General features: G+C 43.3%; 1 protein-coding gene across 7 annotated transcripts in view; it reads left to right on the top strand.

The window, feature by feature from the left end:
* The window catches only part of ZDHHC8 (zinc finger DHHC-type palmitoyltransferase 8), a 100,834-nt gene that overhangs the window by 69,654 nt on the left and 19,151 nt on the right, over nucleotides 1-12,029 (top strand). For all 7 annotated transcript variants that reach the window (XM_065033052.1, XM_065033047.1, XM_065033048.1 and 4 more), the window contains 2 exons: nucleotides 6,916-7,037; nucleotides 11,200-11,357. In XM_065033052.1, the coding sequence (XP_064889124.1) occupies nucleotides 6,916-7,037; nucleotides 11,200-11,357 (280 nt within the window). The remainder of the gene's footprint in view (nucleotides 1-6,915; nucleotides 7,038-11,199; nucleotides 11,358-12,029) is intronic.

Below are 12,029 nucleotides of genomic sequence, written 5' to 3'. Positions count from 1 at the left end.
TTTCGTATGTGTCAGTCAGTGCTAACTGGCTCTGTGTAGGTCCTTAATTCACTGCAGGACAATGCACATTTCAAAGCACTGTGTAGAGAAGGATTTTGCTGTTTTGATCTCTATTTGCAAATGAGCCCAGCCCCTGCCTCCCTAAGCCCTGCTGCTGTGAGCAACTGAATGTAGCTCCAGGCAATAACCGATGGCTTTGCTGCTTTTATGGGTGCTCTGCCAGATTTCTGGGCTCCCAGCAGGTACTGAGCATGCAGAGCATCCCTGCAAAGCATGTGCTCTGAGTCCAGCCCTGTCTGCTCACCGTGCACACGATGTGAGGTCACATTGTGTGTGTAACTCATAAGAGTCTGTCCTGCCTACTGGCTGCAGGGTCTGTCTGTGCCTGTGCAGTAGCTCTGCGATGGCAGGATGGCTTCTGAGCTTGAGGATGATGATGGATATGTTTACCTCTGTGGTTGTCTCAGAATTCATTGCTGGTATTCTTGTTCCTTCTCTATATTTCTCCCGCATCAATTCACATGACAATAGTGTCTTTACTCAGTTACTTAGAGACTGTTTAAAAAGAGAGGAAGGGAACACGCTCCAGAGATTTGAGTAGCTTTGTGAAAAGGATAGAGTGTATTTTACTTTGGGGTCGATGTGTAGCCCAGATAAGACTTTTCACCAAGGACTATTATATCTCAAGTTGACTTTTTAATTGATTTAGCTCCTCTGATCTGTACATTGCCAGACGTGAACCCCTGGCCTTTGGATGGAGTCCAGGGGTAGTGGAGAGTTCACTGGAACCCCATCAGCTCCTGTTAAACCTGAGTGAATTTCAGCCCTTGTGAATAACTAAACACAATTAAGCAGGTGATGGATTGAACCTCTGTTTCTAGTGTTGAGCTATATTTCAGTTAGGAAGGGGCTCACAAAATTCACAGGCGTTTTGCTGGTAGGTTTTGGGGGATTTTTTGCCTGTTGTGATGGATAACTGCACCTGGAAGCCCAGGGCAGATGTTCTGGTATCTCCCACATGTAACCAGCATGAGCTGCTCCATGTAGCACTCAGCTCTCAGCAGTTTCTCTTTCTCAGTAGTAAATTCTCCAGTATTTATTTCTGCTTTTATCATATTTATGTAACATTCGGAGTTGTTGTCTTTGATATCCCTTTTTATCAGTACAACTGCTGTACTCACCGTGAGGGTGTAGTGCTATGGCAACTATATTATCTGCAGTCTTGCCAATGAGTAAGCAGTGGTGCAGAAATTAGTTCATTTATCAAAATCTGATGTGGCAGAGCTGAGCAAAGGGCCTGGCTATCCTGACCATCCTGCTATTTTCACAAGACCTGCTGTTCTGTTTTATGTTAGTAATGACACTCAGATACATTCTCTCCTTTTTCCAGTGAGTCCTTGTTAAACCTACAGATGCCTTAGCACCTTGGAAAATATTTTTAGATGTACAATAATCTCCAAGCTATCTTGGGTAGTGACAAAAAATGGAAAATGAGGATTTTTTTTTCTTCTGTTACTATTCCAGAAAGGTACTTTTCTGTGATTTCAGGGTTGGAAAGAGCATATAAATGGAAAAATCTCACTCAGACTGGGATATGTGAAAAATGTGTTAGATTTTCACTGCTTAAGACTAAGAGAGTTCTGCCCTTCTCTGCTCTGTGGTGCAGAATGGGCAGCGTGCAGCCTGGGGTGCTGGCTCACACCTCTTCTGTCCTACATACACACTGGTGAAATAGTCTTTAAGGTACAATGTTTACATCAAGTTCCAAATTCTTCTAAAATGTGGGTGTTCAGAATCAGTTTACAGTATTTCAATTTATAGTCTAGCTAGTACAGCTGATACCTAAAATCAGCAAAAAAAAATCTGGGTCCAGGTCTTAGGGCTGCTGGATGTTCGGGGTAATGTCAGAAATGTTAAATCTTTGGTCAGATCTGGTGATGATTAGAAATTGTTTATATGGATTTTACAGTACAGAAATTGGTACGTGTTCTTAGCAGTCAGGGTTTGGCTTGAAACTCTTGGGGAGGAATCAAACCATGACAGGCTGCTACAGAATTATGGACACAGTTTGAACGTTTTCAGTGAAATTAGTACCAGTGCTTAGTCAAATTATATTTGCTTGTTGACCCCTCTTATCTAATTAGTCCCGATGTCACTGAGCTGCTTCTGTTTGCGTGCACTGAATCAGCTGTTTCATATTACTGTTTTACCACAGTAACGGTGGAAGAAGTTGATCCAAGTTAAGAGATGCTTTCTTTTCTGTGTTATAAAACCATGCCTTGTGATTCGTGCAGAAATAAATGGTTTTGTTGCATATTGGCCATCTGTTTGAGACTGAGGGGAAGGATGTGTGGTAATCTCAGATCAAATATTTGGTGCAGCTAAGCAGCCAAACAGAAAATCCCTGGGGTCTTCTTATTAGGTGTGGGTAAGTATCCAAAGTTTGGCTGCCTGTCTGTACTCTTGAGGTTCCCACATCGTCTCTGTGCACTACACAAGCAGATTTCACTGTCTTTGTGTTAGGAAGAGAAGGGTTGTAGCCTCCTGCTCCACGTTCTGCTCCCCGTCTTTGGCCTCCAGGCACCCAGCACCCCAGTGTAAAATGAACCACTGGCCTTGTTTACTGGATAAAACACAGACACATCCTCGCACAGCAGCCCGGGGCAGGAGCACTGTACCTCACCCCTACCCGGTTCAGGAGATGGGTGGTGGGTGCCAGTGCTGGGCTCCAGGAAAGTGAACACCAGGGCCACCAGCCTGGCCCTAACACGTGCTTTGAGATTTGCAAAATCAAAGGTGATCCCGTCTCTGTCCTGCAGTGGGAAGGATGGTCTGTCAGTAGTTCATCTCTCGTTTGTAAAAGGCCTAACTGGGGTGGAGCGGGAAGGAGATGTCTTTCAGTCACTCCACAAGCCAATGTCAGAGCCAAGACTAAAACCCGATTCTTGCAATCCCAGGCTCCATGCTCTATGGCTTACTGCCTCTCTAAGCATGTGTAAGGTTTTCATAAAAACCACCAAATCTTAATTTAGAGCAGGATTCAAGAAAATTGTCCTATTCAATTACTTAATTGTAAGTGAACTATAATTATAAGACATAAACTTGTCTTGCTACAAAGCACCATGCAAAGAAGCAGAAAGGATTATTTTTTGTTTAACTTATCAGAGGAAGGCAGCTGATGATGCGTAAGTCTGTCTGACACCTAGCAAGTTGTGTGATCCTATTTGTTAATCTTTTTAACTTTCCATTTGATTAGGATAGGGTTTCAAGAGCAAATAAAATGAAATTAAATCTGTCACCCTGAATTACTCTCCTCCGAATTATGAGCAGAATCACTCTATGTCAGAGAAGTATAATTATGAGGAGAATGCTGCCTGTGTAATTGTGTGCTTTGTTTGGAAGAATTTGAGATCCATAATTATCCCCAGTGTGCCACGGTGGTGCGTGCTGGCTCTTAATTTCTGCAGTAAACAAAACCATTGAAGGTTTCTGTTCTGAGCAGTTCTTGGTGTAACGGGGCTGGTACCCGCAACAGGAGCAACATTATCCTTCACGTTGGCTGGTTCAAGTGAGGTATCCAAACTAACTTGGGATAGAGCACATCATTTTACATATAATTTCATAGCTAACTTAAATGTTGATTGTGCAGTGAGGGATGATGGCCATAGGGAACAGAGAGTCTTCTGAGGTGTAGATTTGTGGTAACCTTCATGCCATATAATTCTGCTGTGAAGTTAATTAAAGACACAAAGACTGTAGCTTCCTGAAATTTTGGGTTCACCAACCAAAGAAAGCTTTGAATCTGTGTGTCATTTATCTAGATTTGTAACAGCTTCTATTAGAAAAAGCAACTGAAAAGTTCGGGCAGATTTGTCCCATAGCTTGGCATTATTGCTGCTGGAGAGAGGATATGCACAAAGTAAAAAGAAACACACTGCAGGTCCTGCGCAGACATTTCTGCAGCTTCCTCCTCCAGGCAGAGAGCGCAGAGGGCCAGAAGCCAGACATGATGGATTGGTGATAAAACAACCTGCCAGACTTGGATTAGAATTTCTGTTACTTTGCCTAAAATTATGTGTGCATTAGGGGAGAGGGACAGGGAGGACGCATCATTTTTTGGGAATCCTAGAAGCAAGTTTATTTTCTTTTTCAGACCTTTTCACAGTTACAAGCCAGGATTTGATCTCCACATCTGTTTTTATCAGTCAGTCTAGTTTACAAATGAGGCCCCTTTTGTCCCATCTAATTTTATGTAATCTGTGATGCTGCATAAAGATTCTGGGAAGAAAAAATAGGACTGTGAACAGACCTTCTGGCTAATATGCGCAATGACTCACTCTATCCTTTATTTCAACTTCCATGAAGTATTTTCAGATACACTATTTACCCATTAAATGAGCTGTTTAGTTTAGCTTATGGCTAAAGCTTTTGCTAGTGTTTTGATTTATTTGTTGGGAACATGACAAAGTAAATCACAAACGAGAATGTTAACAAATGCTTACATTAATCATCTGAGATGGTCTGTCTCCTAATCTTGTTCTGAGTCACTAGTTATCTGTAAGAAAGAGTTTCCTGTCCCTTGATTTGCCAACTTACTTGACTTTACCGCCAAGGAAATCTCTGCTCTGTGCTTGACAAGCAATGGGCAACTTCATAACTTTGTGCAGGCAATTACTTCATGAGAAGAAATTAAGTCAGTCATGCCCATTGCCTAATGTAATTTTACTATAATCTAGAGGGAAGAACCCTTTCCTGGGTAGAATTCCTTCAAAGGGTCTGGCAGAAGCTGTCAGTGACAGGCCTGCCGCTTGCTTGGCAAGGCCACTGCAGCACATTTCATGGCAAGCGAGAAACTTCTGCCTTGCCTTGGTTTTCAGTCATCAGCAGCTGCTTTGAGGAAAACCAAGCGTGGCAGCGAGTCAGGATGACCTTGCTGCACATTGAAATTCACCGTTTGGGGAAAGTAAGGGTCTTAGGGTACCTCATGGAGGCAAGCAGTCTTCAGCTGGGGCTGTCTGAGGTAGTTCATCTCCATGAGCTCGCTCATCTGCAAGACAAGCTCCTTTATCCAGGCTCTGCAACCACCTGGATCAGATCCCAAATGCAAGAGGAACAGAAGATTTCAGCTCTCCTCCATTGAGCTCTCAACCCTTTCCTGTTCTCTTAACAGGCCTTCATCTCCTGGGCCTTTCCCTGCTCAAGATCAGGCCCAGGAGAAACTCCATGCTTCTGCTCCCCCTCGGTGGGCTGTAGCAGAGCATCCTTCCTCTAATAGGCAGACTTTTTCCTTTTTCCCTGCTCAGCCAGGAGTTTTGGCCCCAGCCGCAGATGCCTCTTGCTCTCAGGTTTGCAGTTCATTCATTTGCCCATCTTTTCCTCGCTGCAGGCTGGGCTGATTGAAGCACACACAAGGAAAGGTCCTTTTAAAAGCAGTTTGCAGCGGAGCTGTTTTAGAAGCCTGGCTGTGAAAAGGAGGGGAGCACAAACCAATGTTTTCTGCCTACTCACAAAGAAATGGGAGGAGAAAATGTGGTGCCCTTCTAATACTGGCCACAAGAACAGGTTTAACAGTATCTCTTCAAGGTCAATAACACCATTCTCAGCTGTTCGAAACAGCATGTTGGTAGCAAAACCAGTGCAAATTAGATTTGGGAGAAGGCGGGTTGTTTGATGTTGTTTTTTCCTTCTTTCGGCAGGCTCCAGCCTGGCAGATAATCACATTCAACTGTATATGTAATTCAGGCAAAATACAATCCAGAATGTGTGGGCCAATGTATGATTTATGCTAATGGTGGCAAGGTATTGCTGCTGAATACCTCGCAGCTTTGGAGGAGTCCCTGGCTGTCAAGGCAGGTGGAAATATAAGGAGCTCAGTCAGGGGTCTTACTTTTTTCAATGAGATTCTTTGTCCCACATTTTTCCTTTGTTGTATTTGCAAGATTCATGAGACTGATCAGATTTTTCCCCTCAGCAACCCTCTAACACCAAACAAACATCTTTATGCAGAAGTAGGTTTGGTCTAGTGTTTAGAGATAAGCTTTAGAGAGGTTGTAAATGGCTGAGTGAATAAACACTGCTTTTTATTGGGTAACGTTGACTGTAAGATGGTATTTTCTGCCCTGGTCCTGCCCTCCTCTGCTGGTGGGAGGTGTTCTTTTCTGCAGCTGGAACCATTTTCCGGTAACTAAGAGGCATTTTCCATCCTCTTTCCAAAGTCTCGTACATTTTTTCCTTTATCCTTTATCTTCAGTTTCTCTCATTGACATTTACTGGGTAGGCAGCAAGCCTTGCCAGTGTTTCTGAGAATGCTCACGTGGCAAATGCCATCCACTTTCTTTTCGCTCTTGCGTTCTTACACTCTGCTGACACCTGCAGAGCCCATGCTCGGTCTGACTAAACTTTTCCCCAAGGAGAGGTTTTGCAGCATTGGTTCGGAGTGTTCCTTGGGGTTGAAAACCACTCAGGGAAGCACAGTGAGAAGTGAGTGGGCTTCTCTTTGTATCTGCTGTGGAGATGAGTGGTTTAAGAATGCTGTTCTGCTTTACACCAGTGAAAATTAACAATTGCAACAAGGATATATGGAAGGTAAACAGAAATGCAACAATGGGATCAAGGTTTTACACACAGAAGCAAATTGCGAGGTTGCAAATACGGCAATAGGGTTTCAAAGCCCTATGAGCCATGTGAACAATTGGTGCTTTCTGTGCGATGGAACAAAGCAGCTTTACAAAGGGCGTCTGCACTGTACTTTAGATGGCTCTATGGAAATTTCTGTGGCTAAAGTTGCAAATTCAGCCTTGCTGTATAGCTGGTGGGAAGGGGATGACACTACTTCTCTATGTGATGATGGTAGATGGGAAGAAACTACATGTTACAGCCAAAAGAACTCTTACCTATAACTTTTCTTTTCCACAGGTGCCCCTGGTTGACAAAAGCCATCTCCCCAGCCATCCCAGTGTACAATGGGCTCGTGTTCTTGTTTGTACTGGCAAACTTCAGCATGGCAACTTTCATGGACCCTGGAGTTTTCCCACGAGGTAACAGAGAATGGGACTGTTGGTGGGGGGGTAGAAAACCCAAGCCAAAGGAGGTGTCAGGTACCCAAATACAGTTTGCTGACTAGTCCCCTTTCTTCTGGTACTCTTTCCTGTAGACTTTATTTAGTTATTTATTATACTCAGCTGGCAGTAGAGGTGGGATGGTAGTGAAATGCCGGATACCCTCTGTCTTGCTTCTGAGCTGGGTGTCAGTTCTCCTTGCACTTGCTCAGCCTGGCAGTCGAGGGCATGGGGTTGTGTAGAACGGTTCTCCGTGAGCAGCTCTCCTGACTGATGTGATTGTGCCATTCCCTGTGTCGCGCTGGCACATTGGATTTAAGTCACTGTCTTCACAATAGGTAGCAGAGCATGGTGGAGGGGGGAGACTAAACTTTCTGAAACAGCTTCATCAAAGCAGACCTTCAAAAAAGCCTTAAAACAAACGCAAAAGTACTGAACGCTAAAAAAGATAATGATTAAGGCTTGCCTCAGAGTGTCTAAAAATGTATACGTTTAGTAAGATATGCCTGCTTAAATTAGTACTGATTCACAGCTGATTAAATAGGATAAAGATCCCTCAGCGTTTGTAATGAGAACCACAGTGCAGCTATCTCTTTTAACACATCCTAATGAGAGAATTATCACCTCATTTGATCTGTCTTCCAATAATTATTCACATGCCGTTTGCAGCAGAGGCTGCTCTAGGCAGTCTTGCTAAAGCAGTGGGTCTGTGCTCTCTGCAAGCTGCGCTTTCTCCCCTCTATTCTCTGACTTCAATATCTATTTTGAATTGCCACCTGACAAGAACAAGGTACCTGTCCTGCTGGTTTCCCTGAATAGCAAGTGCCAGTTTTCCCCAGGTAGCAGGGTCTAATGATGAGCATCTGTCTGCCATTCCTTGCAGCTGAAGCTTTTGAATCCCTGATTAAGCATGGCAGCATGCCAGTTAGGGAAATAATTGTGTGTAAAGGCAAACTAAGGCAAAGGCCAGATTCAGTCATTTGTGCAAGATTAAGTCATGCAGTGTTTAGGTGCTTACACGTAGTTGCTAGTGAGAATTTCAGAGGAGCTTTAGCACTTCGAGCTTTTACCAAGCTTGCTGGACTTTTTAATTCCTCCATCTCAGCAGAGACAGCAGTGATTAAACATGCTTTGGATGTGAGGCTATCAAAGGCATCCACGCTCTTTGTCTGTGGAAGGAGGTGAGCAGGAATAAGGTTGTTCACTTTAAAAAGTCTCAGTCTGGGAATCTGGTATCTTTGTGCAATGTGGCTCCTTCAGAGCGGAGCCTGCAGCCAGGTGCTCACCAGGCCCTAAGAGGGATCAGTACTGTGTTATAAATTCACACCTTCACTTCTCTAACTTCCTCTTGCAAACGAGTTCTTTGTTTTGGGCTTTTCAAGGAGAAAAGCACAAGGAGATTAAATGGAAGCTTCAAAACTTCCTTTGCTTTCCATCTCCCTTAACACAAGGGACTCAGAAGCAAAGCAGGAGGAGAAGTTTCCCACAGCTCACCTTTCTTCTGTCTTTTTCTCTTCATTTGTGGCCTTGGCCTTATATCTCTATGCTGTTTATGTGCTTAGTCTGGAAGAGGCTGGGAGTGATGTGAGTGTGGAAAGAACGAGAAAAGGGATGAAAGTCATCCTGGAAGAAGGTGATGGAGTAGGAGTTTGGATGTGTGAAGAAAGAAAACTGATAAGGAGAAGAAAAGATTGTAAATACCAGTGCTGGGAGGAAAGAGGAGCAGATGTTATTATATTTCAGATCACAAGTGTGCAAGTGAAAAAAGCTGTCGCCACCCCACGCCACCCTCAGAGCTGCCGGTGCAAGGAGTTCAAGAGTTGTAGGAGTGATTTAAAATGAATATACAATAGAGCTATTTGCTTTCTGTTACTGGAATTAGGTTTAATCTTCTTGATTTTCAAGCTTTTTAGCACATTTCTGATAGTTACAAATTTACTTCAATAAACCAAAACAACAAATAAGCAATACAAAAGCTGAGACTGATGAAATCATATGACTTCTTTGAGGAAGCCACCAAAAATCGTGATATGTTATATAAACATGAAACTTGGCTGCCCTGTGTCACTGAATCAGAGTATGAGAATGTCTTTAGTATGATACGTTCTTCTACCAATGTATTCTTCTGCTCAGATCACTGAAAGCTGGAAATAAACACATTTCTAGCTATACTGTATAAGCTCACAGGTTCTGTGGCAGGTAGAACTTGGTCTATGCAGGGAAGTAAATCCAGCTCATTCTAATATTGTTGAAGAGGACCTGAATCAAACTCCCAGATCCATTACTCATTTTTTAATAATTTATTAATTTCCTAGCTCTCTGAATGTTTGTGGTATGAAGCGGGACGGGCCCTGTGCGAGTTGCCAGTGATACACCAAAATGAATGAGAAGGAAAGAAAGTATTAAGTAACTGAAACTGGGGCTATCCTGACAAACCTGATTTACAGTTTGGGTTGAGACTGGCCATGTTCGTTGCTGGCCAGTTATAGATACCAACTACAAACTGCCTTCCAGTATTTTTGATGTGAATCTATACAAACTCCTCAAGTATGCTTCAGTTCTGCAAGACTAATGTGTCTATATGCATGTAGGTGTATATACAATGTACAGACTTTTTATCTGCATAGTCATTTTTTTTACAAGAACTTAAATAGTTTGACCATTCTAGTGTGCTGTTTTCACATGCTCACATGTATTATGTAGCATGGGCTGGTTTATAATAGTATTGAAGAACCTGCAGATTGTATTTATGGAAGTGCCTAATGGATTTAGAGTCCAGCTCTCACTAAGGATCCCACTGATCACTTATGAAGAAAAATTATAGAGAATGGTGCCAGCACAGCAGTCTGCTTCCACAGACGTTAATCCAGAAAATGCTCTTGCAAGGTAGATACTGTAGCTGAGCCAGATCCCAAGCTCATCTAAGGGAGAAACTCCCTCTGAAGTCAGTGGAAATGGGATCATTTTTGTAGTGATAACACATCTAGAGAAGATTTAATATAGAACTAAATGACAGTGATTGATGCCCCACTGGGACAATATTATCAAATTCCACCTAATTTGGAGCCAGTCAACCAATGCCAGCTGCACTATAATGTTTAACCAGGCGTTAAATAGATGTGAACTTCTCAGATTTTCTCTGTCAAAAGCAAACAAAGATCATAAGAATCTAGAATAAAAGATGAACTTTCATGAATGTCATTCTCATTTTTTCCTTTCCTTCCCAATATATGTTTGTCTGTTACAGACTGGCTTTTACTTCGTACATTTATTTTTAAATGACGTCTTAACCAGAGCAGCACTTAGCTGAGATGATAAACCCTCTGCCCTCCACGTTGTCCCTAATAAGATGACTGCCATATTGTCACCCTCATCTTACTAATGCCAAAAGGAGGCTAAATGACTAGCTCAAAGCCTGACTCCTGGCTCTGTGCTCAGACCAGTAGACCATGCTGCCTTTGAGAGAGGTGAGATCTTCCCAGTTTGTACTGTTACTAGAGCAAGAGCATTCTGGGTACGCTCTGAAGAGATGAGCACAGGTTATACTGGTGCAAGGGCTCATTGTGGGCGCACAAATGGCTTCAGAATGGTGTATCGCACTGTGGCATGAGACTCCCTGGAGCAACAGGCCTTTGGGTGACTGTGAGCTGATGCCAGAGTGCTGAACAGATCGTCGCTAACGGTCATCTGGGTTGATTTGGGGTTTGAGCCAGTACAACCTTCTACTCTCTGTCGATATGATTTCTTTCACTTTTTGTGCTGGTAGGCTAGCACTGAATTAATCCCAAATGCATGTAGCAGAAATTCTCACAAGGGCTTGGGTGATTTCCATCCCCTCTTTGACTGTAGTGTGCAGCTTATCTTGATCATCCTGGTTGTAAATGCTGGCTATGACCTTTGTCCAGGGGCTGGTGAGTAAGCACGGTGCTCCTACGGGAAGTGTTACAACGGACCCGGATCACTGCAGTGTTCTGCAGCACAGACAACCTGTTCTGACAGTCCATCGCTTCCACCACTCCGTTATTTCTCTGACAAGCCCAAGAGCCTGTGCAGTGCACCTGTATCCAAGGCACTGGCTGGATTAGCTCTTTTGTCTTTTCCTTGTGTTATTTCTACTAACTCCTGGTTTTGTATTGAGCAGCAGATGAAGATGAAGATAAAGATGACGACTTCCGAGCTCCACTCTACAAGAATGTGGAGATTAAAGGAATCCAAGTACGGATGAAATGGTGTGCAACCTGCCACTTCTACCGTCCTCCGCGCTGCTCTCACTGCAGCGTCTGTGACAACTGTGTTGAGGTAACAGTTCTGTGGATTACGTGATCTATTGGCTTTGCCTCAGTGATAGAGCTGCATGTACTACTGGAAACATGCAGCTGAGTGCTTCCCTCAGTATTGCAGTTCTTGAAAGTTCCCAGGTGTAGCCTTGTTGATGGACTCCTACTAATTAGTGCCATTTGAAACATAGCCCTCAGTTATCATGCATGTTGCCTATGCAATTGTGTTTGATGCTAGCTTTGTTGCCAGTGATAAAATGTATAATGCTGGCTATGTCTTCTTTGAAGTAGCTAAGGGATCGTGAATGTAAAAAAGGGATGAATGGAAGAGTTGATGCAGAGGCAGAGTTCTGGAGAGCGGGAAGATCAAAGTGAATGATTATAGCTTGTCATGTGTGACCTTTAATTTGGAACAAACTGGTACCTACATTAGTGCACAAGCAGAGAAGCTAGAATGGCCTGTGAGCGTTTGGAAAACCAAACTAGGAATCCAGCGAGTGGTTCTCCAGTCAATGGAAGGATCCCATGATTGTTTCAACACCCCAGCTGAGAGCATGAACTTGTTCATGTTTCTGATGTTGGTCGGTCTGCATTGTGGGATTTGCATGTTTCTTGATAGCTGTAGTGTCTTGGTAAGGCACACAAGATTTTTAAAAAATAACCCCCAAATAGTAAGATGTGCTTTTGGGCTAAA

The sequence above is a fragment of the Columba livia genome, chromosome 17 (genome assembly GCF_036013475.1).
Source record: "Columba livia isolate bColLiv1 breed racing homer chromosome 17, bColLiv1.pat.W.v2, whole genome shotgun sequence".
Lineage (NCBI taxonomy): Eukaryota > Metazoa > Chordata > Aves > Columbiformes > Columbidae > Columba > Columba livia.
Note: the sequence above shows the minus strand (reverse complement) of the source record. Positions and strands in the feature narration are given on the sequence as shown.